We start from the raw sequence: 27,688 nt of genomic DNA, 5'->3' as shown, positions 1-27,688 counted from the left end.
TAATTAGCTTAATGAGTACAATGTTACAATAATACTTGATAGAAATAATGATTTAAACTACAAAACAAGTCCCAAGTAAAAAAAAAAAATGAACAAATTGTTGTGAGATACACTGAAGGCTGCATCGGTACCCTGTCACACCCTTTTTCTTTATTAGGCCTTTGTCATTGCAGGCATTTTGACTTGTCATTGCAGGAAAAGCACAGGTGTAACTAACAATAATGATGGATCTGTTCCATTTATGTGTACAGTTGATTCCATATCAGTGAACCAGCATGCATAAAACAGAGCCTTGTAAGTGGAATGGGATATGGCATTTTGTTATTTAAACTATGCCCTTAGGCTGTGCCATGTCAAAATGTCTAAGAAAAAAATCTGTTGATTGGCTGATAGACAGATGGATTATGAGACAATGGGCCCCTGGGCACAGACATGACATCTGTAGTCATTTTAGGTCTTTTTGTAGTTGTTTTGAGTCTTTCTGTAGTTCTTTTAAGTGTTTTTGTAGTTGTTTTTAGTATCTTTGTAGTTGTTTTACATCTCATGTAGTAATTTTAAGTCTATTTGTAGTTGTTTTGCATCTCAGTCATTTGGAATCTTTTTGTAGTGGTTTTAAGTCTTTCTGTACTAGTTTTGAGTGTTTTTGTTTTGCATCTCTCTGTAGTTGAGTCTTTTTGTAGTAATTTTGAGTGTCTTTGTAGTCATTTTGCTTCTTTTGTGTGTCTTTCAAGAACTGTTAACTTTCTAAAGAGAGGCTATGGTCCAAGGTCCCCTCCAGTTGACTAATCCTTCCGTGCTCTCAGGAATTGTAGCTTTTTCTTTAATATAAATGAATGCACGTTATTTATATTATATTTTAGTATTAAAGCTATTCATTATTTTAATTAGTTTATTTTTAAACTGAACTCATGCACAGTACAGTAGCCTACTCGGTTGGCCTGAAATGAAACTGCTCCATCGTTGGTTTTATATAGATTTTTCCTCCTCACCACAGGACAAGTAGTCTAATTGTGTTTTTCCTGACAGCTTGCAGAAGGCTACAGAAGCCCCTAAAATCATATTACTCAGTAACGAAACATTAGGCTAACAACAGATGTTGGCATGAAGACCTTCACAATGCTTTCAATTAATCTGTCATTTTTTGTCTTTTCCCCGTGGTGCAGTGTCACACACGCTATAAAACCATTGCTTGTTTGGATTGACGTTTAGTTTTCCAACATGATAGCAATTATTGTGTTTTTGTAAATATAATAATGCCTCAATAGCCAATTGGTGCGTTTTGGTTTTTCCCATCTATGCCCACCCGCTCGGCAACAGGCCGCCCCTGCCTCCTGCTTCCGCTCGCATTGTAGGGTAGTTGAGAGGAACGATCCTGAAGAGCGAAAATGGGAGTAGAAATTGAGACCATAACTCCGGGCGACGGTGGGAATAATCGGCCTTGTTTAACAGCGTAATATTTTATTTCATTCACAGGAGTGCATGCTTCATTATTACACACGCTTTTTTCTATTTTCAGGACAGACATTCCCGAAGAAGGGGCAGCGCGTCGTGGTGCACTATGTCGGTGAGTGTGGAGGCTGGACTGATGCCGAGGCTAAGTTACTGAATGGAGCTGAAAAACTTGATGTTTTCGTTTGAGCCAACGTTAACTTAACGCATCACGTTAACGCTCGCTGTTAGCGGCGTGAAAGCCTGCTATTTGCGTGAAATAGGGGACCAAGTAGAACCTAGAAATCAGCTAACAGCGGTTGGTTGTTGGTCGGTTTGGGCTGGTTAGCATTTCAGCTAGCCTCCAATGCCCTGTTCAACAAATTGCTTGTTGTTGTCGTGCGGCTAACATCAGCCAAGGTGATGTGAGAGCCGGACATTTCTCCCTAGCTTGTACTATTTGCTCAATAATTTGAATGGACCCATCATTATTTGAGGTGTTTTAGAAGGACTGGAGCAACTGTCGAGCTAACGGGACCGTAGCTGCTGTCAGTCAGCCAGCCATCTAACGTTAGCTAACATGCTAACGCTAGCTAGCTCTCAGTTACCGTTAGAAGGCTGCTTGGCAAAGGAAAGTGGGTCTCGCCAACAAACCAAGCTGATCGCTAACTGGCTTCTCTGTCTCTCTTGGTTTTTATCAGGCACACTGGCAGATGGAAAAGTGTTTGACTCTTCGAGGTCCCGGGGGAAGCCGTTCAAATTCAAGATTGGACACCAGGAGGTTATTCGTGGTTGGGAAGAAGGAGTAGCCCAGGTTAGGAGCTGGGAGTCAACTGGACATAGCTTATTAGTGGACATTATACCCGTGTTATCATACAGTTTGTCTTATAAATGCTAGCTGCTTTGTGCACGACTTAATTTAATAGCAACAGCAATATAAGTACATTTTTTCCCGATCCCCTTCACAGATGAGTGTAGGTCAGCGGGCAAAGCTGATTTGCTCACCAGACTTTGCCTATGGCAGCAAAGGGCACCCAGGAATCATCCCACCAAACGCCACTCTCACCTTCGATGTGGAGCTGATCAGTCTGGAAGCCTGAAACTTGTGCACTCACTTTGTTTGTAATTCCACTCAAAATTTCAGGGTGAGAACTTAATGACTATGTGCATAATGTACTCTGTAGATGGGATAGTTTTGTAGCTTTTAAAGTAATATTTGGGCTATTATTCCTTTTATCACCTCAGCTTGCATTTAATTTCTACACATGTACAATGACTATACATTTAGCCTTGACCCCAGTGATGTTTAGAGATTTATTGGTATGTGAGTAACAAGCTTTAGTCCTGTCTTGCCTCTCCCCTTTAATCGCAACACTTTTTTCTTGCAGGTTGACTCCTATCTCGGGAACATGGAGAAGAAATGTTAACAGATGATTCCTGCTCTTGATCCCTGCATAGGACCCATGTCTATAGCCTCACTAGTTCACTCTCCTTTCCATTTCAATACAAATTGTGTTATGTCACTTGCTTTAGAAAGTTATCCTCCATATTATACTTTAGATTTCATGCAGTAATAAGTCATAGGCCATCCCATCATCTATTTTGTCATATTCTGCTATGTATTTTTATGGTGATGTTTTGTTTTTTTATTTGACTTAAAATTGACAAACTATATCTGTCATCAGGACCAGGTTTTAGATAGGTGTCATGAGTATTTAATCAATCTCATTCCTGTGGCTCCGTGGCCTTTACACTAAAAATTGTATTGATTGCAGGTAATAATTGTTGAATAAATTGTTGTTTGACAAATGATATTTCTATGAATTACCTTTTGTGATACTAGTTATTGTGTTAAATTAGAAAAAAGTACGGAATACATTGTAACCAGGGATTCATGAATCAAGCACATTATTGCCATGAACAGCCTACAGGTCTCTGCAGGTGTAGGAATTTCTTTGTCTATACTGCAGCATCAATTCTTAATTTATAAGAGTAAAACAAATGCCTATCGCGAAAACATTTACAACTGGACATCATTTGTCTTGCTGATTGCTTGTAGAACTTTTTTTTTTTTTTTTTACCAAAAGAAGGTGTTGTGTGAAAATTTTTTGGTGAAAGATTTCTAAACTTGCATGGTAAGTTCCACCACAAAGATTTGTAGGCACATCTTGGGGTTTGTGATCTTTATTTGAAGGAATTGTGTGTAACAAGCTGTGGATGTTGTAAAAGGTCTGTTTCTTACTCTAAACACATTAAAAGAGTAATTTTAACACAAACTTGCGATTTTCCTCCAGTTTGGATGATTGTACCTCACTCTTTAACCTTAGTATTCCCTTAAAACAGGCTAGATCCTCACGAATTTGCGAGTTATTTAATTATATTACAGCACACTATAATAATAAAAGTGAACAGGTAGAAGCATCATTTATTTTCCAAGAAGAGGAAACATCCAGTGTATTTTGCAATATTCTGTTGTTTCTTGTGCAATAATAGTACAATTGATCACAATTTCATTGCATGTACAGTACAAGCTGATGGAAGGTGTGGTTTTGTATTTTTGTATTTGAGTCAAGGCTATGCAATGAGAAGCACATGGAGAAACATTGAGGAATTGTGAACATGAAGGGAATGTAGTTGCTCTGGAACCAAAGTCTAAGAAATTGAAACTAAGGACATGGGAGTTCAAACACTGAAATATGCGCTGTTCCAACCACAGATAAATTACACATTTTGTTTTCCATTGAAGTTTGAATTTGTACGGCTATTCTACCTTAAGCTGAATTGATTAAACAACCAGTGAAACCTAATTGGAAAGATCCCTGAAAGCTAAAACATTGCTATTTTTTGCATAATAAGGCTGACATCGGTAACCATACACACTGTACATCATAGTTAGTAGTTACAATTGAGCAATTTCAATTCACACACAAAAGTGCCACTTGTAAGGTGTGCATTCACAACAATGATGCATGCTATACATCATTATTATAAATTGCAATACAGTGCTATGAAAGCAACCTACACTGACATAAAGAATAACATTTCAAGTGTTAATCGTTACTTTGCTGCTGTGCAAATATCTTTTGTTTCTTGTAAAATTAGAAAATATATCCCTGTATCAAACACAGTTATCTCTTCACAAAATCATCCCAGGCTTTCATTCATTCAGCTGTGTGGATCACAATCTACTGTATGTTAAATCTTTATCTCCGATAACCTTTATAGAAATATGTAACGATAGATACATGGCCAGACAGTGGAAGTCAGACGCAGATTGATACCCTGCAATAAATTCTGTCCATTCTGAAAAGTTACATGCTCAGTGCCATGTTTTCTTTCTATTTACAGTTTGGCATTATCTCCATTATGTACATTTAGGATGTATACTACAGATTTATTCTTCACTTTCAGGTCATTAATACATTGTAGCTGCTTTTTAGCAAGACAAAGTAGTGTTAATGTCTGTATAGTTTAAACTCCCATGTTTTGTTTATTGGCAAAGGATCAATGATCTGTCTGTTCTGCACCTGAGTACTAGATTTGATCCACATGCTGTACTTTTTCAGAAGGTAAATTTTCCGACACCTTTGAACCATATTCAGTAATTTCAGTGGTGGGAATTACTTAAGTATAAAAATGATTGCCTTCCACTGTTTCTGGCCTACACTCACTGTGCTCTGTAAATCTATTGTTTCTGAACAAGTCAGATAAGTACTGACTGTCCTTCATTTTTCTGATTTTGTGGGACTTTGATGCCAAAAATATATCATGACCTTGACTCTCCCATTTCCTGTTAACAATTAAAAATAAGCGACAATTAAAAGAGCATTCAACAGGCAATCATTCAATTACTTCATAAAATAAACTCACTATCTTTGCACAGAAGACTGCTCATCTAAATCCATGTAGGGGCTTTTTACTTCAAGCAAGAGAACCCAACCAAACTGTGGGGTACATGCAAATTCTAATAAAGAGAAAACCACTTAAACTGCAGGCAAAAGCGGCAAGGACAGTATATTTGAGTACTAAAATAATTCAATAATGTACAACTAATCCTTTGTTATCTAAGGCTCTCTAAGATCACAAAATCACAAGGGCATTATGTAAAATCTAGCAAAGAAAACTCCCGCACACTGTCCAACTTGAAAAAAATATATATTGACACAACGTTTCGGTGCTAGACTTTCATCAGGCAAATGGTGTTACAAAGTGAGACGCCCAGCTACTTTTGAGTCACCTGTCCTTTCACTATAAAGGTGCGAAGTTATTTACTGTTCTGGACATTATGTAAAATTAAAAATCTTATAGGAGGAGATATCCAACACGGGGCAATAACCAAAATGTATTTAAGTCAGAATTGCTGTGAATCTGCTGTGCCTGCAGGGGTTGGGAGTTGTCCTGTCAATGGCAGAGGGAGCAGAAAGTCTCAGATTGGTGTTGTTCCATTAATGCTGGCAGGCCGCCGTCCCCTGCCGGCACCCCGGCGACGAAGTGAGTGGAGGGCCACAGCACAGCAACCTCTCAGTAGGGAGCCAATATGATATACTGGCAAGACTTCCTGTGGCCCCCCTCGACACAGCCATGCCATGGTTGGGACAACTGGCATCGCCAAAGCCAAAAGATCTACAAGGAAGTAGCGGCTCCAGTGGCAGGGCTGAGGGGGATACCCGTCTTCATTTGTACCATCAGATTCATCCACATTGTCCTCTTCTATCTCCAGTACTGTAGCGTCCTGCCTCACTGGAAGTGGAGCTATAGGGTGGGGCTGGCAGGTGTGGGGCTCTACTGGCATCTTTGCTACCTCCAATGGTTTGTCGGGCGGTAGCAGCTCTACACTGTATGATTGCTTCGGAGGGGACACATGAGGTAAAAACGATGGACATGAATGTGGTTCTGTGGGAGTGATGTCTGCTGTGGCAAAAGAAATGACACTCAGCTCTTCCACGCCGCTTTCCTCACACAGCCAGGTCATTGTTGGACTGCAGGCCTGGGAGCGGACCTCTGGCTTCTTCTCTGATGCAGGAGTAGGGATAGGATCAGTGGCAGGGACGGCAGCAGTTGTCGCTGTTAGTGGGGCCTCCTCTTGAGGTAAATGCAGGAACAAGTGATGATGGGGGAGGTAGGTGTGGCCACTGCACTTGCAGCTACTACTGAGAGTGTGGCAGGAGTGTGAGATTGGCAACACCGCCCCCCCACTGCACAGCCTTTCATAGGTGGAAGACCGTGGCACAGTTGGGGGACCTCGGATGTGGCCCTGTGGTGGCAGCTGCTCTGATAGGAGGGCTGCCTCCAGGAGCAGGTGGGTTTGTCCTGCTGGGCGAGATGCTCTGCTTGACTCAGGAACATTAGAGCTGTGCTCCAGCTGCAGAGCCTCGCTGCTCAGTCGGGTGTAGTTGGTGCTGCGGCTCAAAGTGTTAGCTGGGGAACAGCCACAGGAGCGAGACCTCCCCCCTGGCCGAGCTCCCTGCAACCCTGAGTATGGCTTGTGGTCATGGGGTTCTTGTTCACGGACACTCAGGTTGGACCTCACCGACTCAACCACCTCATGAAGGTGCTGGATCTCTTTGCGGGCCTCTTTCAGGGCTAACTGGGCCTCTACACGATGACATTCCTCCTCTATCCAGTCTTCCTGCATCCTGTACAGTTGGGTCCTCAACTCATCTATTTCACAGTCTCTGACAAAGTATAAAAAATGAATGAATAGCAGATTTTCACTTTGCAGAGTTATTTCTCTTTTGTACAAATAAAGCATGGTAGTTTAGCAAATGGGACACCTAAAAAGATAAAAGATAAAGTACCACCACCACCAAACACCAAGGTACTTGAAATAACAAACATTCTTTATTGGTTACCACAAAGGCTGGCATCCCAGCAAAACATTAGAGTTGAAGGAGAAAAAGACTCACCTGTGTTGTAGTCTTTCTACATTGTCCCTCAGTCTGGCTCGCAGATGTCGTATACACACCTCCTTCTGTTGCAGAGGTGTAAGGTACTGCTCCGGGGTTGGAGGCCTGATCCCATGGTTGTCGCTGCACGCTGTGTGTTTTGCCTGACGCCTGAATCAACACATAGGCATGAAAAAAAGTAATTTACATAAAGAGCCTCAATTAATCACACATGAGAACTGTAAATTCTGGTTAAGAAAAAAATGGTAGTGAATTATGCAACACTTGTATTAGTAGATGTATGTACACTAGAAACAAATTTACCTTGTGCCAATCAAACTGCTGTTGAACACGCCCTTCTAATATTGTCCACCCCGATTTACATACGGTAGTGTAGTACGGAGTGGATGAGAGAAGCAGAGGGCTGCTGGAGTCTCAGCAGATAAACACCTACTACTGTATTGGCAAATCACAGCCTCCAGTCCACCTTACTTCAATGTCTTTAGGAAGTGTGAAGAAGAGTCTTGAGCATGAAAACTTAATAGAGCGAGATGTGGGATAGCTTCTCTGAACAATGAGATATTTTTGTCAACCTGCTTTTGAGAACATATTAAAATATTTTGATACATATCTCACCTTGGTGTACTCGGATACGTCCGGGCTGTAGGGCTGCCCTCTGGTGCCCTAACCCGACCCGGGTAGGTGTGGGTACTGGATGTATCACTGTGGGAATACCGCCCGCTGCCACCACCAGTGCCCACTGAGCGCCTTACAGGGAGAGACTTATTTTAAATACAGCAAGAAGTCACATTACCAAATATTGTATGTTTGCATCATTCTGAAACTAAAGGTTTGAGAAAGAGGGAACAGTACCTGCGCTGACCTGAGGAGGGCTTTCGACTCGGAGTGAGAGACATTGATGTGCAAGGGACCTGCAACCTCTCCACTGCTGTCTCTAGAGTGGGACGCTAGGAGCCCTTACAGCTGGACTGTAAAAACAGTTACATAAACACATTAGAGGCAAGTCCCAAATATTCCCAAATATTCCAAAGCAACTGAAGGAAAATTAATCCCAAAGCAAAGAAAATGTCTATTTCTTCTAACTTGTGGCATACTGTGTGTAGTCATTATATGCTTCTTCACTGGAAGTCAGTGACAATAGTCTAAGCCTAACCCTAATTAAAACAAATTGTCTAGGCCAGCAGGAAATAAAGCCTCCTTTCTATGTCGGCACAAAGGGGACACAGTGAGTTCACAGTCATTGCAGCTGCCTCTCTCTGAGCTGTATCCTCCCTGTCTGCAGTGCTGCAGATAAACATTATAAACCTTCACATTAACTGGACAAAAACAAAGAAAATCTGACATTTGGTGGCTGGTAGTCAGGATGGTCATCGTGGTCATTTCCTGCCTACAGAGAATTAAGAATTTCCCATTACTGTTAATAGGGCAGAGGTGGATTTGTGTAGGATTTAGGCTCATTGTCCTATAACTACAGGAGTCTACTGGGTCCCAACATCTTGTGTTATTCCCTAAAATCAGAATTTAAGAAATAGTCATAAATCCAAAGTCCTCCAAAGCACGCCTTTTTCTGTTTCAAAGCCCTCTCCACACCACCTTTCCTTTACAGCTGGATGCTGAAACACAAATTCTGACTAGTGATCGAGTATCGAAAAAGAACATTAAAAGTTTTCTTTTGCTTGGTCAGATTTTTAGGCTTATTTACAAATTCTTTGATCAGATATTTCTGAATCTCAACTTTATACTGTATTCTATTTAGGTAGCCTAAATATGTTTATTGTATCAAACAATGAGCAGTTTATTATATATAGTGTTAAATGAAAACATGTTTATATTCCCCAAAGTTAGGCATCCTATATGCACTGGTATCAATAGCCAGCCCTAGTCCTTTATATGTTGCTGTGAAAGCTGTCAAATTAAAATTTAAATACTTCAATTACCCTGTAACATTTTACTGAACTTTAGATTCACAGAAGAAACCCCACATGACCTCAGTGGCCTAAATGGTAGCTATGTGCTCCTGCTTAAAATGAAAAAGTATTTTTTTTTCTCAATATCAGCAAAAGGATGAGCACAAAATGTTATCTTTCTTCAAAAGCCCCATGTCATCATCATGCAGCTCTGTAAACCTCAAGGAACCTGCTGATCTAGGCCGAAAATATACCTGCTGTTGGACAAATCTTTGTAGTGGCAGCAGACACAGCAGACCTGTAACTCTACTGTCAGTGAAAAACAGTGTCTAACTAAACAGAAGTACATTCATTTAGCCCTATATTTAAATTCTAGGACATTGAGACAGGAGATCTCACCTCTTTCTCTTCTGTCTGCGCAACAAGTGTCGAGCACGTTATTGCTGAGAAATACGCAATCACCTTACGTAAGTGAGAGTATCGGCGTTCACTGTGGTGGCGAGCATCTTACAGTAGGTGGATGAAACTGTAGCCTACTTAAAGCAGCACTTAGACATGGAAATGAGACGATGATGCCAGGAGGTTTCAGGATATCAGAAGGTGCGGGGATGTTGCGTTATGTCCTTGAATAATCATTATGGCATTAGCTCGCTGGATTTTCTCACATCTGTCGCCTACAATAAAGCAGTTAGATAAGCAGGCAGGTGATGATGATGATTAATGCAAGAGCAAAAAAAAAAAAAAAAAAGAGAGAAAAAAAGGAAAAAAAGCTAAAAGCTCATCACTGATTTTCTTAGCCTGCTGACTGCTGAGAGCTCCCTAAACAGGACATCTAGCACCCCGGCAGACTTTCCACAAAGGAAAACGCAGACCGGCCGCTTCTGATACAAACAGCTGACTAACAAAGTCTCAGCTGTGTCCTACATATGGTTACTTAACAAGGATATTACCGGTTGTCTCAATCTCGAAACAAACGTTCGTGGTACAAAACACCGACACAGGCTATACTAACAATGATAAAACACTACCATTTCGGCAGGTGGAAGATGCGCATCGTAGAAAAGCCTCGGTTCCCGCCAGACTTGATGGTCGCTGAACAGTCCCCGGTGGCAACAGGAAGAAAAGATGTTGCTGATGCTGCTGGGAGTCCATCCTGCAGCCATGAAGCTCGGAGATGAAATGAGGCAACTGCGTCTGCTGCATCGGTGCTTCTTAAAGTGACAGTGAGGGATAATAATGCTTCATTTGTCAGGACTTAACAGCACATTAAGTTTTGTTTGACTACGTTTTCACGGCAGGGATAATATTGACTGACAGGTTAACCGTGGTTTAGAAACCTCCATTCAGTTCGTCCCTGACTGGAGGCAGGAGGGTGATTCTCCAGCTTAACTGGTACACCATGTACACTAAAACACCTTCAGATGATGGATGAGTGTGTCAGAGAGTAGCATACTATTCACTGACTAATGCAAGCCAGATTAAAGTTTGTTCCTTTAAAATAGAAATACATACAAACCCACATCCATTTATACATTAATAACATAAGCCATAACAGGTATTTACAATTTCAGGAAAAACACACATTTAATATGGCTTTTTACATAATGAACTCCAAGAACAAGTGGAAAATGGGATTTTCAGTTTAGTAAAGTAATTCCTATGCCTGTAACCTATTTTGCTGAATGTGTGTTGTCAGGCCTGCATTGAGCACAGAATAAAATGGATGACATACAAATTCTGACCAGCAGTAGGAATATAAATACATATAATTCAATTTGAGTCTATTATCACTGTATAATTTAACATTAGTCACTCCATTCGTTACTAAAGAACAGCTCAGTACTGTACAGAAGTGAGTACTCAGTTTTCTGGATTTAAGCTGCACGCAACAAAACAAAAAAAACATCAAGAATATCTAGACCACAAGCATGAAGAATATATGGTGAATATATGACTTGAGTAACATATCCCAAACTTCATTATATAAAATATACGTAAAATCAATCTTTCTAAAACTAGAAAAATGTATACAAGTAAATGTATCGTGTGTGTTTCATATAGATGTTCATCCATTAACACAGAGAACAATGTTAAATTGCCAATAATCAATGCACTTTAAAGCAGTAATTTGCTTAGAATGAAATGTCATTTTCAAAAGGGATTACATATAGTAAGGGTGGTTCTTAAAATCCTGTGTTTAGAATAAATAGAAGAGGGACTGGTGTAAAACACTAACATGCAGGAAATGTCAGTTTCCTAAAGACCGCAAGAATAACTGCAGAACATCAGATGTTACTGATATGAAATATTTTTTAGATAAATTCTAAGGATCTTTTAGATCAGTTAATAAATTTAGGGTTGTGAAACCCATATCGGGTGTCAGATATTGTTTTATGTCAGAGGCCTAATAAAAACAGTCTGACAAGTTTTAGACAAACTGCTCCTTCATTAATACCATATCCAATTTCTCACAAATGAAAAGTGCCAAGAACAAGCAAAAAGAATATATACATGTATAGAGACACACACATAAACATACTAATGTGTGTTACATATAATTAATAAGTTTTTACTAGTTAGCCCAGAAACCCATTTGATTTTTACTCTGGGACACTGACATAGAAACACAAACGTGCTATTTGAGCATGAGGCAGATCAAGTTTTCTGTTGTACTAATCATAGAACTTGGGTCCAGGTGTGGCAAAGATGTCCTCATACGGTGCGCTCTGGTGCAGGTGAAGAGCTTTTTGTTTTTTCAGGATGAGGAGACAGAAGAAAGTGGTTGCAGCCTGTGAGCGAGTCCCTCCTTCGCAGAGTGCCTCCAGGCTGAACGTGGTGTCTCTGTTGCCCTGGCTCTGCCAAACAAACATACAAGAAAATTTAATTTCCCAACATTATCCCTAATCCTGCCACGGCCTTCTTAACTTTAAATCCCTGCGCACTGTGACTATAGATTTTTATCCGCCATTCAATGTCCAGTAGAGCAGGGACACTGCCTCACACGGAAATAACAGTCCTGTGCCATGACCATGCAGGCTTTACAAATATATCATGTGTGTATATATATATATATATATATATATCTCTCAACAGCTATATGAAAGATGGGGTAGTTTGTGTTACTGTGATTCTAATACCTGCACATTTATTTTTAGGTCCTTACTTTTAGAGTGTTCAGAAGCTTCTGTGCACGCCTGCTTATCTTCTTCTCCTCAAAGTCCTGGCTGTCCAGCATAGACTGCAGGTTAGAAAGAGACCATATGTCAGTCAGTGATGCTGGGCACATATCCAAGGCAGCCTGGGAAATTAAAACCTGCCATCTGGAAAACGCTGATATATTTTATCTAGTAGCTTGTCAACTAAACCAGCCATTTTTCCAGATAACCGTCCATAAATTAGTTCACTTCCATTCCAAAGAGGCAGCCAGTGAAATTTGGACTTCGACAGAATATAATTCCTTGCACTTGTTTTTATTTGTAACGGTGTGTGTGTGTTCACAGGCACCTGAGTGTGGAGGGAAGTTGACTGAGTTTCCTGCTCCATGAAAGATGTATGAACAAACATGGAGTCTTCTGACGGAAGTTCAGGCTGAGTAAACGCCGACCTGTTTTCATTCTGACAGACACAAATTGCAGATATTAAAAACAAAGATTAAAAAAAGGTGACAGAGCATCATGAATGAGAATTACACCTTTTTACATGTACTTACCTTCTCCTCACCTGACATACTTACCTCTGCGAGCTCGGGGTAATTCTCATGTTGACTGTCATTAATGGCATCAATGATTGTCAATTCAGCGTTGTGTGTTTTTTCAGGATCTATTGATGAATCCACTGGACTGGCGTTGTCTGTGGTGAGTGCACTTGTGTCCCTCTGAACTATACAAGACATAATAATGCAGATGTTATGTAACAAAAGGCATATCAGGAGAGGCATGACAGATGGCAACAACAAGGATACATTAAAAATAGTGAGATTATTTCTCTCCCTGCTTGATTAAGCAAGTTCCTACCTTCTTGTCCACCCTGGCGTATCACCTCAACCTCATCACACACACCAGAATATTTCACCTGGAAAATACTCTTGGCAAAAAGCTGCAAAACATTATTTCCAAATTGAAAAACTCAGTTTTCATAATAAAGACCAACATTGCTCGGATTTGCTCATATATTTACCTCCTGTATTTGTGGAGATACTACAGTGGAACATGGCTGTGCAAAGAGTTTGTCTGCACCTCCGCTCTCCTTCCAATGCATGAGCTGCAGGGTTGGTGGGGCCATGTCCAAAGGGGCGACCAGATCTGAATAGTCAGAAAGCTGGGCTCTGATGGATTCATTGCTCAGCTCTTTAGTCTGGTCCACAACCAACTTGCGTTTCCTTTTCCCCCTCTTCTTCTCAGAGTTTGCTGAAAAGAAACAGTAGAAGGTCATAAGAATGCTTGCCTACTGTGTGTGTGACAAGGAATTGACACCGGGTCAACTGTTTTGTCACAAGTTTTTGGTTTGGCTCTCTTGGCGGTTTCAGGGGGGTGATTCCAGCTCTTGCGGCAGTATCTCAATAAATGCTTGCATTATATACAGTACATTTGTGAGTGGAAGGAAAACAGTTTGAGAGTTGTTTGGTTGTGCCTACGAGTGATGGCCACAGGTTCAAGGGCAAAGGCCTCCGCCTCATTAGCAAGCAGGGTGGTCTGATTCAGTGTAGGGGTCTCCACCTCCATTTTGTCAGCATCTGGAAAACATGGAGTCTATTTTGAGTTTTAAAATAAGTCTGAATGCAAATTTACTGTACTGTGCTGAATGACAAGCAAAAACATAACACCACTATCAACTGGTGCTGCTGTACCCTCAAAACAAACCCTTCACATCAAAACCCAGTTGAAAATTCAAATGGAGGTGTTTTACATTAATGTTAATTGAATATAAATAAACATGGTGGTTGAGGTGAGTCCCCCCCAACTACACTGTGAAGCGCTTTGAGTATCTATGATAAAGCGCTATATAAATGTAATTCATTATTAATACAGTTACAGTACTACCTTGTTGATAATTGACTGTAGAGATCTCTGGATTTTCATTATGAGGCTCTTCTGGGATTAAGTCGGTGGACTCAATGTGATCACTGGAGTTTGTCAGAAAGTCTACAGGGTAATCAATAAAAGAATCAATCATCTTATTTTCTTTTTAAAAAGCAGTAAAAGGATCATCATTGATATCATAATGCCAAAGATTTACAGTAGAGTGTTGTAGTATTTGAGTATAATGTAGTGTAGATGATTTTCTTACTACAAAGCAATATTACTGATGAATGAGAAAACAATTATATTATATATTAGATTATTATTCACTGGTTATCAAGAACTACTGATCAGTCAGGCCCTATTGTGTCTTAGGTGATATTAATTTTTTGTGACCCAATTCAGAGGCCAGATCCTTTAAAGATACGGCCCATAAACACTGGTCCTTTGGAGGACGCAAAGGCCAGGGAGAATTTATGCTTAATCCCCAAATGAGACAGTCTAGCCTCACAGAAACCCAACCTAATGGTGTGCTTGTGCAATCCCACTCAACTTGTGAGGTCAAATATTTCACAGTTTATGACCAGGACATTGCTCTTAAACTGCCTGACAAACTGCAAACACCACTGGGAAACTGGGGCAAGTTCCAGGATACCGTTTTATATGATTTTACAGTATGAGTTGGGACTTTTAACTGAACTAACAGAAAATAAATCCAAATAACTTATCAATCCATAACATCCATAACATATCCAGGCGCTTCACAAGAACAAACTGTGGAAAATTTTCAGTGTTATGATGTAATTGATCTACACAGGCTGACTTGGAGGATCCAGCCCCTGAACTGGGACATAGCTATCTGTTGTGTTGAAATTACTCGAGTCATTTCCCTCAATGTTTCAGATGGGCCACTTTTCAACTGTGTATACAAACATTACAGCAACAGCTTTTTCCCCAATAAACCTACATCTAGAAACCCGCCTGTTTTTGTCTGTTCAAACTTATGCAATCCGAGTCAAAATTACATCTTCATAATACTGTTTATTGTTGTAAAATGCATTATAGTCTGACATGGTATTTGTCTAGTTTGGTTAAAGTTAGTTAAAATCCAGTATTAACAACAGCAAAGTCAAAAACACATGGATTGTTTTTTCAGTGTATGTTGTTCTTTGGGTTAAAATATGGCAAAAATGTATCCTGATAAATTCTCAATCACTACCGAGTAGGTCGAACCCTTTATCCTCATCCCCAAAAGCGTCTCCATGTTGAGCCAGGCTCTGGAAGCTCATATCCATCAGAGCATTATGGTGGCTCTGGGACTCATCTCCTACCCATCAGAGCACACAAAGGGAGGGGGAAGAAAATGCAAAGTCAGTATGAGATGTCAGGTCTGCACAGAAAACCATGTTTTAAAAGAGCAAGGTTGTAGTTTTGTTATTGTCAACAAATCCCATTAAAATACCAAAAATAACAATACACTAGTCTCTCAGTGCATTCAGACTTCCACACCCTGTGTGTGGAACACATTCAGTCCTGCTGCAGATATAATCTTTAAAAACTAATTTCCAAAAAAGCTGGGGTCTGTAGGTCTTTTTATCAGCCAGTAGAAAATCATGTTGTAGGGGATTATTTCAGCTATGGATTTGGTACACTAGCAAGTATTTACTGCAGCAGTACCTTAATTCATTGTAATGAATAAACATGTCCACCAGTGACATGGTGTGGCTCATTTATGTGTTTGTAATTTTTGGACCAGAATGGTGGCACAGAGCATAAGCTCTATCAAGCTTTGACTACACAGAAAATACTTGTAAGTAGAATCAATTCATTATTGGTTTTGGTCTTTTCTTCTAGTACAAAGGTTTGATAAACAAGACAAATGGCAATAATTCACTTAAAATTGGGAAGTACCATAACATGAGATAAAAATTGCTTATTACCAAAATCTGCCAAGTTCAGAAAGCCACTTCCAAAATCCTCTTTCAGAGTAATTTCTTCTGATCGACACTGGTTCAGTGAAAAGTGGTCCACGACATCTATGTTACTGGTGTCCCGGTATGAAAAGAACATAGTGTGGACACAGACAGAATACTTATTCATGAGGCTTAAAGAAACAATAGGCGATCAAAATGTCAATGAAAGGATTAGCTTTGCTTCCAGAATTAAAAACACAAAATGAAAACTTAATTTGTCATGTCAAGCATCTTTTCTTAAAGACTACTCTGTAAATAAAAATGTATTAAAACAGGCCTACGTTTTCAATTGGGGCTATTAGAGAAGCTCAAAAATGCTGAAAGTTTTGCTGTGACTTAAAGTTTTTATATTACATTTGTGAATAAACCTGACTGTGCCTTTTCAATTGCATGTCTCAAAGAAAGAGGAGAAAAGAGTACCTTGGGTGCGGCAGCTGGACATCGAAGGCGGTGAAATCTTCGATCAGGGTAATTGCTTTTAGTGTTGCCTCGAGCCCCTCCTCGGGCATATCTGTCTGACCTGATGTGTTGAGAAAAAGAAAAAAGGCAAACAATACAAACATGTACTGCATTTAGAACTAGAAGAGGTAAGAACAGCACCCAACTACAAAATAATAACATAAATTACAGGCAGTATGGTACTAACAGGTCATATTAAGTAGACATCTGAATGTATAGTTGAAATCTTCAAGATCTTACACATAAGTACTTGTTCGCCGAGCTACAGTAGTATACAAATTCAGAGATGCTACCTTCTTAACCTCCTTGTTGGGTTAAAGTATGTTTTAGCTGCAGAAAAGTATGCCTGCACTCTGGGACTGTTTAGTCTGTGTGATATTGTACATTAGACAAATCATAAAGGCATATAACATTCTTGCATAGAGCACCATCCTTCCCAAAAATGTTATTTAAGTAATTATGTCTATATCACCCTCTGGTGGTTGTCCTCATTGGGAAAAGTATTTACATTCAGTTGCCAGTTTATTAAGTACACCTAGCTAAAACAAATGCAGTTTAACACAACAATCCTGCAATAAATCCTACTTTAATGAAGGTAGCAAAGTTCAGTTTTTGTTGAAAATGTTTAAGAGCGGGGTTATTATCATTTTGGAGAATGTAGATTGCAGTGCTGTTGAACTGTTATTGTCTGTTATTTAGCCTACGCTAATTTATATAAACAGGGTAGGCAAAATAACAGAAACATGTCAGGTTAACACAATTCAGCAATGCCACAAACTAAACTGAGCACAACATATTCAGCATGACAGTGACAGTATTAAACTGCATTCAGCTTTTGGCCTTATTTATGGAAGAAATGGAGTCAAATGTGCAAAAGTACACATTAAGTATTTTGCATTTTACAATGTTGCTCGTTTCCCTTTAATTAATCCTTCCAGTTGGCCAAAGTTGTAATTCCCTACCTTTATCAAAGCCTTTATTAACATTTATCACCACAGCCCAGTCAAACCCCTGTGGTGCCTTTATGTGTCACTACAATTTAAATACTAGTTGACACTGACAAAACAAACATAGCATATGTTACCTGGCCTGAATTCCATTTTAATTTTGACCAGGGCATCATTGCAGTCTGCAAGGAGATACTTGGCTTTTTTGGAGTAGATCCTGACCACACCAATGAGCAGATGACCAGATGTCCTCAAACCAATTTTCATCTACAAATACCACACATCCATCTCAGTCAGCACTCATACCTTAGATGTAAGATATTACATTATAATGTCTTAAGATACGTTTTGACAAGTTTTACCGTTGGGGAAATAATGTCTCTGATGGAGGTTTCCAAATTGCATTCAAATACATGGGCCTTTGTGAGTTTCCTTTCCCAGTGGGCTGCCAACCAAATTTTGGCTAGAGGGCCCCGCTTGGACGTGAAGAGCTGAGTGTAGAACATCACGCTGGAGTACCGAAGCTAGCTGTCACCGGTGACAAACACAACAAGGACAGGTTAACGCTCCTCCATGTATCTGCTAAATGCGGCAATGTTAATTTCTGCTGACATCGGAGTAACTTAGTAGAATGAGTAGTTAACTTAGCTGTTTAGTCAGTATACTGGTACTGCTATCTGAGCATGAACTTAGCAAACTTCTCAGGTCAAGGTCGGCTAACTAGCTAGCAGTGTTTGCTAGCGGTTGCTAACTAACGTTACATTGCAACTATAAAAGGCTAGTTTTTTTTTAAAAACATCACGGCGGTATGTCTTTTTACAGAGTTCACAATTTAGGTAGAAACATAAAGTTGGTAATTTAATTAGCTACACACAAGTACCGAGCTAGCCTGACAGCGGCATTAACAGAACAGCCTACGTTACCTTAACTTTGAAAGTGCCGCGTTTGGTTTTGATATTCGGAGCGTGCACAACACCGCGAGGAGTAAACAACGACTTCCGCCCACAATAAAAAAAGAAAAGAGGAGTGACTGACCAACAGGTGATTTTTGGGTCGGTACCGTTACGACTGGGCCGTAGACAGTGACATGAGAAAAGCGATGTTGTTCCCCCTCGGTCTGTATCTGACCGTTGGCTCAAGCTAACTGTTAACAATTGTTATGATTTCCAGAACCCCGTCCCCTCATGGCGACAACAACAACAGTTATGAAATTATATCGATTAAATGTTTACTCAGTCCTGTTAGATCCACTAACAAAATTGTCTCAATTATTTTAGGCTATTCATGACCTTCACATGCCAGAAAGCAACGAGGATGGGCTCAAACTAACTGCTGAAGAGGTAACTGGTAACGTTAACCTTACAGCTGAACCAGATTTCCAAAACTTAAACCTACTTATAACCATGTAAGATTAGAATGGGGGTTTATTAACCCTAAAAAAATTATATAATTAATAATATATTGTTCGTTATTACAAGTATCAAAAGAAAGGGAATTAAGGTAATTTGGTTACCACCAAGACTCTCTTCAGTGGTTTTATACACCTTAAATACTCTTAATTATTACCAGCTTTATATCAAATGGGCAGATTACAAAACGTAGATTTTGTAATTAAGGTATTTACCACAAACTTAGTAACTTATATTATTTTGAATAGTGTGGTATCCTAGGCTCCAAGCCCATGTTGTAGCTCCATCTTTAAAGCAGTTTCATCTGATTTGACAATCTGACAGCTGCTCATCTAAAAAACTTAAAGCCAGATACAAAAGGAAAAATAGAACAATTTGCTAAAATGATCATAATGTTGTGTGACTGCCACTAGATAGACTGATGTCAAGTTGAAATTCACACATGCCAGTTACAAATGTTAACCTAAAGCAGTCAATCATGATTACATGTTTTTGCAGGACATGATTCAATTAAAATTGGCAGAACCCCCCCAATAAATAAATAAATAAATAAATATTTATACACTTATATGTTGCTGTCACTTTAAAGTTCCTGCATACTAACACAGGTGTTTTCAATTATCCTGGCTGTTTAGACTTCTAGTCATGGTGGAAGTTGGATAGAGCTTCTGTTCCATCCATTAATCTTTGCTTTTTTTGTCATACATGATAGTAAAACTAAAAAGCGTTGTGCTTTGGACTGCAGGTCAGATTAAACAATGAATTTCAAAACATAACTTTTGGTTCAGGGAAATAATAATGGGCAAGATGATTAATCAGTTTATTGATTGTAGTTGTGTGTGTATATATAGATATATAGATATAAATATATATTTTTCACAAGATCATAGGGTAATTAGTAGCTTGACTGAAAGTTGTTCCTCATGTTTTTCCATTTGCACACTGTAGAGGGCGTCAGGGTGTCAGCACATAGTCCATCATTGAGTATGTCAAACAGCAAATCTACCTCAACACACTGGCACAGGCAGACCTAGTAATAGTAGAAAGAAACAACTTGTGCATTGTTGTCACAATTTGAGTATGAATCAAAGTTTCACCTCTTATCATGCTGTTATAGATAATATAGAAGAAGATCTTTAGTTGTGACACATTGAACATGTACAATATAATACAACCCAATAAAATGGCTTCTTTGGTAAAAGTTATGTTTCATTGCTGAAACTGGGTCACATTCATTCCTTATTTATTAATTTGCTAATTATTTTCTCGATTTATTGGTGATCTGTCTGGTTCTTTTTCTTTTTCTTTTACATTTCAACCAAAATACAAGATACTGTATCTAAAAAAAGCCAGTTGGTTTTTGACTGTCATTAAGTGCATTGTTTTGCACAATAATGTATTTCTCTGCAGTTATTGTGTATGGTTATGGTAAATGGCTAAGACTAAAAGTACAGCGGCAGAGTTGGGAGTTTAAAATTGGTTTGTAGCCTGACTTATACTGGTAAATAGTTCATTTACTAATTGAGTCAGAACAATAGAATACACTGTAATTTAGGTACAGTGTGTTATATATAATGCATTGTACACTGTACTGTGGGAAACAAACCCTTCCAGACTGTTCATATGAATTAGACATTAGTCATTTAAATCATCATACCAGTGGTTTAGCATATTTAGCAAATTAATGGGAAATTTCTTAATCATCTTTTAAAACATTGTCAGAACATTATTGTAGGGCTGCAACTAAAGGTTTCATTATTGATTAATTGATTAATAAAAAAATTTTTTTTTGATTAATTGTTTGGTCCACAAAATCTCAGAAAATAGTAAAAAAATGCCCATCACAATTTTCTTAAAGCCCCACCTGATAAGCTCAAATAGCTTTTTTTGTCTGACTTAAAGTCTGCAATGCAAAGATATGGTGTTCACAAGGATATAAAGCAGTAGAATATCTCTGAAAATACTTGCACTATTCACAATAACATTTCAACGACTATCAAATAGTGATTCTTGTGACAAACAAAACAAAAATTGTCCTAAAGTCAGCATTTAGGCAGTGATCTCAGGCCAAGAATTAAACATGCCAAAATAAATTTGTGTTCTGCATTAACTTGGTATAGTGGGCATAGTGTGGCTGCACAAGAAAAGCTGGTATGACAAGCCATGGTCTAGATTTTGTGAGCGAGAGACAGAGTTTTATTGAAACTGAGAAGTAAAGAATTTGACTGATCTTACTGACTGATTTCACTGACTTATCTGAGGAAAATCAGATAAGGATAAAGATGTGCAGAACAAGGTTTGGGATTGTTCACTATGTTACCTCCACAGTCATTATCTTTGAAGGGACTCCTAATTGTGTATTTGGGTGCTGTGCTTGGTAAAGTCTCACTTCGTCTGTGATTGCATAACAGTGTATTACGTATTATATATAATCGTGTTAACTGTAAAGTTTCCATCTGCCTGAAAAGAAGCTTACAAAGTCCAAAATCAAGAATATCACAAATAATAGTAAGAAGTAAATCATTGCTTTCGAATTTAATAGAAGTTTTTTTCAGCTTTTCGAAAGGTACCTAACTAATGTGTGTGTGTTTGTGTGTATATGCCCATGTAGTATTAATCTGCCTGTTCCTTTAAATGTTATGTGCCATTTCAGTTGTTTAACTCCTCTGGCCACATTTCTGTGCTTGCCTATAATGGAGGCGAGTGAAAAGCTTATCCTCCAGACATTTTTTTACACTGGGGAAAATAAATTACTTCGTATTTAAGTCGATACTTCACGCATATATGCTTGGGCTCCCTGCTGGCATGGGTGTTAAGTTTTCATTTTATTTAATTTCAGCTAGATGTAGATCACTTAAGCACTTCAACACTACAGATGTACACATTTCTGTTTTGTCTTCTTTATCTTCAAGATTTAAACTCCAGTGTGCTTTCTTATGTGCATTATCTTCAAAAGGTTGGCAACACCCCAGCTGGAGCTTCGCTGTCATAATGACTTTGGTCAGTGTGCTTAAAATACTCCTCTGAAAAAGCCGCCTCAGTGGAAAAAAAGACTGCATGAAAATGAAAGTATTACATTCCATTAAATGAGTAGTTTTTTAAAATCCCTAAGAGTGCCTTCCCAGATTAAGCTTGTCCAGTTTATTTAAACATTTCATTAATTTTGCAGCTGTTTAAGCTCATAACTCAAAGTGAAGTAATATGAATACACACAGCTGCCTTGGTTTTTGTTGATTTCTTTTAGGCAAATGGCATTGACACTTTTAGTTTTCTCCTAGAATGTAGTATATTTGAAGGCAAGCAGTGTCTTGTGAAACACTAAAGCTGTTGTCTAAAAAGGGAGGGGAGATTTGTTTCAGCGTCTGGAAGTGTTACACACCAGCCTTGGAATTTTAAACAGAGACCACACTGGTGCTGCCAATAATGTCAATACGCTCCTTTGTAGAAAATTAGATTGGCAGTTAATTTGACTCCGGTGTGCTCAATATTTCTTCACAGATAATTAAAATGAGGGGAAAAATAAGCTACGCAGGTGTATTTTCTTCATTTCTCTCAGTGTGTCAAGGAATTTTGTATTTGCCATTTCACGCATATTTTACAGTGTATTTTGCATCTGACATGTTCGTGATGACTAATGAAACCGGGCCTCATTCAGATTCTTTCATTTAATCTAAAAAGATTAAATTAAATGTTGTTTAACAAATTTATAATATTAACAATTAAATAAATATAAATACAATTATTTATTTATTATTTTTAACAAACAGAGCCCTGGCTTTCTGGGAGACAATGCAAGTTTCAACGATGATTATTCAGTGTTTTTATTTCTTTAGTAAATAAGGCTGTACAAGAATTGGTTTTCAAAATGATCAACACATACAGTTTTTATTTATATGCATACATGAAGCCACAGAGCACAGTGTCACATTAAAAAGGGAAAACAGAATTAAATATAGCTAAGTGCTGTTTGTTTTCTGTTTTTTAGGGGGAATGAATTGTCAGTCTTATGATACACGTCTACACGATCAGATATGGTTGTTTAATAACTGATTAAACTCCAAAGATTATTTATTTTAATTGATAGCTTATTTTTTTACTTTAAATGCACATAAGCTAGCATACAGTAATAAAATAAGGAGTAGAAGGCAAACATAAAAGCGTCTATAATCTAATATGCATTAGAGATTATAGAGACTTCTGTGTGTGCACTGTCAATGTATGCTAATCAAAAACGTAATTAGGAAATTCTTTTTTAAAATTATCTGTAACTAAGGAGCTTCAGACATTTTCAATGCCTATTAGTTACTTTTAAAATCCTACTTTCCATTGTTTTTCACCTGGACACAAAAAAATATAACTTCCCCTGATTCCTCTTGTTTCCTGAACAGACAATTTGGAAAAGTCCTCATATCACTCGCGTTTTCTTTACAAAGCAGGTCCCTTTTAGTATTAATCTAATGTAATCAAGGTGAAATCAAGATTAGAACTAAGGGAGTCTGTAGAGGAGTGGGGTCCTACAACCAAAATAAGTTAAGGAATCCTCTAAAGGAAAGAGATTTAGAGTCATTTTCACTAAATAAGAGTATACATTTCTGTCAAACTTAATGCCTTAACATGAGGTGAAATTGACATCTAGTCTCATTTTTTTGTCACTGTCCAAATTAGATTTTTTCTCCAGAAAACAGTCTTAAGGTATACAGGGTTTGCCAGTTTTATCTGTCATTCTACAGTAAGAGAATGACCACAGGCCTTATGGCACAGTAGAGTCTCATAAAGTACGGGCCTCTTCACTGAAGTGATACTCCACCTAAATCTGTCTTTTTAGTATGAAATACCCAACCCCTAGGGGCTTGAAGTGGCTTCCAGAAAACAGCAGTTGTCAGTTTGATTTTATGTCTCTATGAATTTCACTAGTGACAAGGACAATAAACATTTTCTTCATCTGCTTTACAACACTTAAACATTTTTTTTCCTGACAACGTGTCTTGTTTGCACTGGCCCTCACATTAAGAAGTATGTTCCTGCTGTACACTAAATATGATAAGCTGCTTTAAAATGTTACATTTGCTTAATTAACGTTGATACCAGCAGGGGTTGTCATGTCCCATTTTCTGCTCCTTGCAGAATCCACTTAAATTACTGCACATTAAAATGAAACAGGAAACAAGCTCACACAGAAATATGCATCAACACTTTACAAGTATATACATTTCTGTGGCAAATCTTCTCCGATGAAGTAAGCACAGTGTGGTTTTTAAAATTGTTTTCACAATGAAGTGGCCATTTTATGACTTTCAGGAAGAATGCCATCAAAGGTTCTTGTAAGACTGTCATGCTATAAAGTCATGATGACACGCACATTAATAACTTGTGCAGGTCCTTTGTTGTTGTTTTTTTGTCCATGCCCAGTCTTTTTGAGCAGCTGTTCTGTCTTGTTTGCTTCATGAGAGAAGGGTTTTGTGTTTAGAGTAAACCATCCTGTGGTGTGGCTGAGAGCTGGCTAACTGTCACCTCTCTGTAAGAGGATCCAGTCAGGATGCAGGCAGTCCTTAGGGGTGTGGTCACATTACACGCTGCTGCATTCTCAGTGCAGTGTAGACACCCCCCGTAGCTCTCGTGCTGTCCGTTTGAGAATCTCGTGGAGATGCTCGCGTCCTTGCAGCGCTGTGAGGTTGATCCAAAATGTTCTTTTGGATCTGACTGGGGACTACCCCTGTAGATCATCTGTCGCAACATAGATGTGTCTCTGTAGAGACACTCGCGAAAGTTGGGCTTACACAGCAGGTAGACCATAGGGTTGTAGATAGTTGAAGACTTGGCGAACACTGCAGCAAGGGCGAATGCATCAGGAGGAACCCGCGTGGCATCTCCGAAAGCAGCCCACATGGCCACGGCAGCATATGGGCTCCAGGCACCCAGGAAACCTATACATACTGCTACTGAAAGCTATGGAGGTGACATTCACACACACATGCAGTCACTCGTACATGGATACACCACAACAACATGACATGCAGAAGATTTATTTAGTGTCATACCAAAGTATCAAACATAAATGGTGTAAATACACTCACAAATAGCTACATATGCATGAGAAGACTGTAAACATAAAGCAAGTTGTCAGCAAAGCATTTTTATAAGATTTGAATAATTTACTGCCTCATATACTCAAATCCTGTCAACTGCAAAACCTGACGTCAGTGATGCTGAAGCGACACACTCAAATCCTCTGACCTTGACAATGAGAGCGTGTGCATTGGTGGTCTTGGTCTGTGGTGACACATGCTGCTGGACGGCCTGCCGTGACCCGCGCACTGTCAGCAGAATGAAAGTGTAGGAGAGAAAGATGACAGTGCAGGGCAGTGCGTAGCAAAAGACGAAAAGGCAGACAATGTAAGACATAGCTGAAAGCTCGTGGTTGGGTGCATGCCAGTCAATGCAGCAGGCTGTGCCGTAAGGTTCAGAACTGTAATGTCCCCACTGTACCAAGGGCCCTACAGCAAACACAGATGCATAACACCACACTCCAACCACCAGGAGGCAGGCATGTGACGAGGAGAACTTGTTACCTGATCAGACAGGAGATAGAAAAAGAGGCTTTGCAGTTATTGTGGCACTTTTCTCAAACGTCACGCTGTTCAGGTTTGTAATCAAATCTGTCACCATGATAGGTTATTATCCCCTCACCATGGTTGGGGAAGCAGACTTTAAGGCAGCACACAAAGGAGAGGGCTGTGAGGTTGGTCAAGCTGCATAGACCAAACAGTACTCCACATGTAGCATAGAGTTGACAGATGGTTTCTCCAAACAGCCACCTGTATACACAGACAGGGGAAATGTGATGGAGACTAGGGCTGCAAACTAACAATCATTTTAATTATCAATTAATCTGCTGATTATTTTCTTCTTCTCTTTACATACAATGTCAGGAAATAGTAAAAACAAAAGTGCCCATCTCAATTTTCTTAAAGCCCAAGGTGACCTCAGTTTGTCTGAGCTGAAGATATTTGGTTTACAGTGATACATAAAACAGTAATTCATTATCAAAAGTAGTTGCCGTCGTAGTTAATAGATACATTAAGCAGCAGTTAATGAATTGGTCACTGAGAAATTAATTTGACAAGATGGGAGAAATAAAGTATATGAGGGTAATATTATACCTGTGTGAAAAAGCTGATGGTATTGCCAATGGGAATAAAGAGAGCGTCATCCCAAGGTCACTGATGGAGAGATTGATGATGAAGAACTCAGCTGGCTTTAAGGTCGACCGCTTGTGATATGCAACAAGTAGCAGAATGCAGTTTCCCATGAGGGACAGTATACCTGTGTTTAAAGACATAAGAGAAAAAAGAGAGAGATTGGTCTGGACTAGTGAAGATTTGTCATGCGTGCATGATGTCAGTGAAGGATCGCCACAGCAGAGATGTGCTTGTTGTGTGGGACTTACAAAAGACACTGTAGAGGGAACCCATGAGGATGTCATGCTCCTTGGACATGGTGGAGGCAAACACAGCAGATGTGTCTGAAGCATTTCCCATCTAGAATGTTATTAATACACACTGGAGTTAATTGTAAATAATGAGGTGATTGAATAATTTAAACAAACTTGATACACCACAGATGTAAGCTTGGCTTGAAACACTTTTTTTGTTGGAGGAGTGTTCAGTTACAGCAGCAAAAACAATATCCTCACTGCCTGGGCTCAATATTTGAAACCAGATGAACATTTCTCCATTTTTTTCTATCTGTTGTCTACACTGCAAGCTTTCTTACTGTCTTAGTTACACAATATTTCCAGCCTACAGAACCAGAAATAGATGAAAAATGTTTTTTAATAAAAATAATCCTGAGCAAAAGATGAGGACAAATCATATTAAATAGAAATATACAAAGCTGCATTGACAGATGGTGGGAAAAATTTAAATATTGTGCCTTTCAGGATTTACAACAGGAGTATGGGATGAGAGATTGAGAGCTAAATTTAGATTAAGATAACATGTGCTCAAATTTGCTAGGAAAATTTTTTTTATTACAATATTGTCCCCAGCTTACACATGTTGCAATTACGCACACATGCATACACACAAATCTGGTTCAGACCTTTTTATATACAGATTATGGTTTTAATAAATAAGAGGTTTTAACAGTATCTTCTCAGCATCAGTCAAAGGCATGTCAGAAGCACTCAGACTCATTATCTAGCCAATCAGTACGTTTTTGCTCACAAATCCACAAAAAAAGATGAACCCTATTCAGTACATCAGTTTGGTTGATAGGAGAATGACAAATAAAATGGAAATCAGTAAGGAAAGCACCGTGCAGGGACACTGAAGCAGTGCTTTGAGTGCTATCAGGGATGATGCAGAGGCAACATTGACTCTGAAGGACTTCAGCAATCACAGAGGATAAAGAACAAGGTTTCATTACTATGCAAGTCAGCACACCAGTCAATGACGAAATGTCCAGTCGGTCTGAGTAGAGGAGACTCGGCAGACTTGACAGAAGTTACAGCCAGTTTTAGCTATAATTAGAATATTGTGGAAAAGTTGAATTGTGAGCACCAGAACCAGACTGAGAGATTAAAGGCTCAGGAAACCTTTGCAGGTGTTTTGAGTTAATTAGCTGATTAGATTGAATTAGA

General features: G+C 39.0%; 4 protein-coding genes across 6 annotated transcripts; 1 reads left to right on the top strand and 3 right to left on the bottom strand.

Moving 5' to 3' along the window:
* Nucleotides 1-1,274: 1,274 nt before the first annotated feature.
* On the top strand, nt 1,275-3,240 carry fkbp1aa (FKBP prolyl isomerase 1Aa). Its single transcript, XM_046057501.1, has 5 exons — nt 1,275-1,422; nt 1,517-1,564; nt 2,130-2,242; nt 2,397-2,573; nt 2,817-3,240. The coding sequence occupies exons 1-4, from the start codon at nt 1,386-1,388 to the stop codon at nt 2,526-2,528; spliced, it is 330 nt and encodes a 109-aa protein (XP_045913457.1). The 5' UTR covers nt 1,275-1,385; the 3' UTR covers nt 2,529-2,573; nt 2,817-3,240.
* Nucleotides 3,241-5,560: 2,320 nt separating this feature from the next.
* LOC123975572 (syntaphilin) lies at nt 5,561-10,422 on the bottom strand. The gene is made up of 5 exons (XM_046057160.1): nt 10,270-10,422; nt 8,187-8,302; nt 7,950-8,081; nt 7,335-7,484; nt 5,561-7,103 (listed from the first exon to the last, which is right to left on the bottom strand). The coding sequence occupies exons 2-5, from the start codon at nt 8,228-8,230 to the stop codon at nt 5,855-5,857; spliced, it is 1,575 nt and encodes a 524-aa protein (XP_045913116.1). The 5' UTR covers nt 8,231-8,302; nt 10,270-10,422; the 3' UTR covers nt 5,561-5,854.
* A 339-nt stretch (nt 10,423-10,761) lies between these two features.
* Nucleotides 10,762-18,969, bottom strand: rad21l1 (RAD21 cohesin complex component like 1). Of its 3 annotated transcripts, none has more exons than XM_046056942.1 (14): nt 18,562-18,969; nt 18,001-18,166; nt 17,776-17,905; nt 16,653-16,752; nt 16,200-16,303; nt 15,479-15,586; nt 14,281-14,382; nt 13,875-13,973; nt 13,418-13,647; nt 13,255-13,336; nt 12,951-13,120; nt 12,746-12,856; nt 12,405-12,479; nt 10,762-12,096 (listed from the first exon to the last, which is right to left on the bottom strand). In XM_046056942.1, the coding sequence occupies exons 2-14, from the start codon at nt 18,142-18,144 to the stop codon at nt 11,914-11,916; spliced, it is 1,638 nt and encodes a 545-aa protein (XP_045912898.1). In that variant the 5' UTR covers nt 18,145-18,166; nt 18,562-18,969; the 3' UTR covers nt 10,762-11,913. The 3 variants fall into 3 exon arrangements, with proteins under 3 accessions (XP_045912898.1, XP_045912897.1, XP_045912899.1); XM_046056941.1 differs by having other exon boundaries at nt 18,674-18,969; XM_046056943.1 differs by having other exon boundaries at nt 12,975-13,120; nt 18,674-18,967.
* Nucleotides 18,970-24,510: 5,541 nt separating this feature from the next.
* On the bottom strand, nt 24,511-27,562 carry opn7d (opsin 7, group member d). The gene is made up of 6 exons (XM_046056944.1): nt 27,475-27,562; nt 26,495-26,585; nt 26,208-26,370; nt 25,735-25,862; nt 25,282-25,616; nt 24,511-24,993 (listed from the first exon to the last, which is right to left on the bottom strand). Exons 2-6 carry the CDS (start codon nt 26,583-26,585, stop codon nt 24,511-24,513), a joined length of 1,200 nt encoding a protein of 399 aa, XP_045912900.1. The 5' UTR covers nt 27,475-27,562.
* Nucleotides 27,563-27,688: the final 126 nt, after the last annotated feature.

Source organism: Micropterus dolomieu, linkage group LG08 (genome assembly GCF_021292245.1).
Source record: "Micropterus dolomieu isolate WLL.071019.BEF.003 ecotype Adirondacks linkage group LG08, ASM2129224v1, whole genome shotgun sequence".
NCBI classification, from domain to species: domain Eukaryota; kingdom Metazoa; phylum Chordata; class Actinopteri; order Centrarchiformes; family Centrarchidae; genus Micropterus; species Micropterus dolomieu.
Note: the sequence above shows the minus strand (reverse complement) of the source record. Positions and strands in the feature narration are given on the sequence as shown.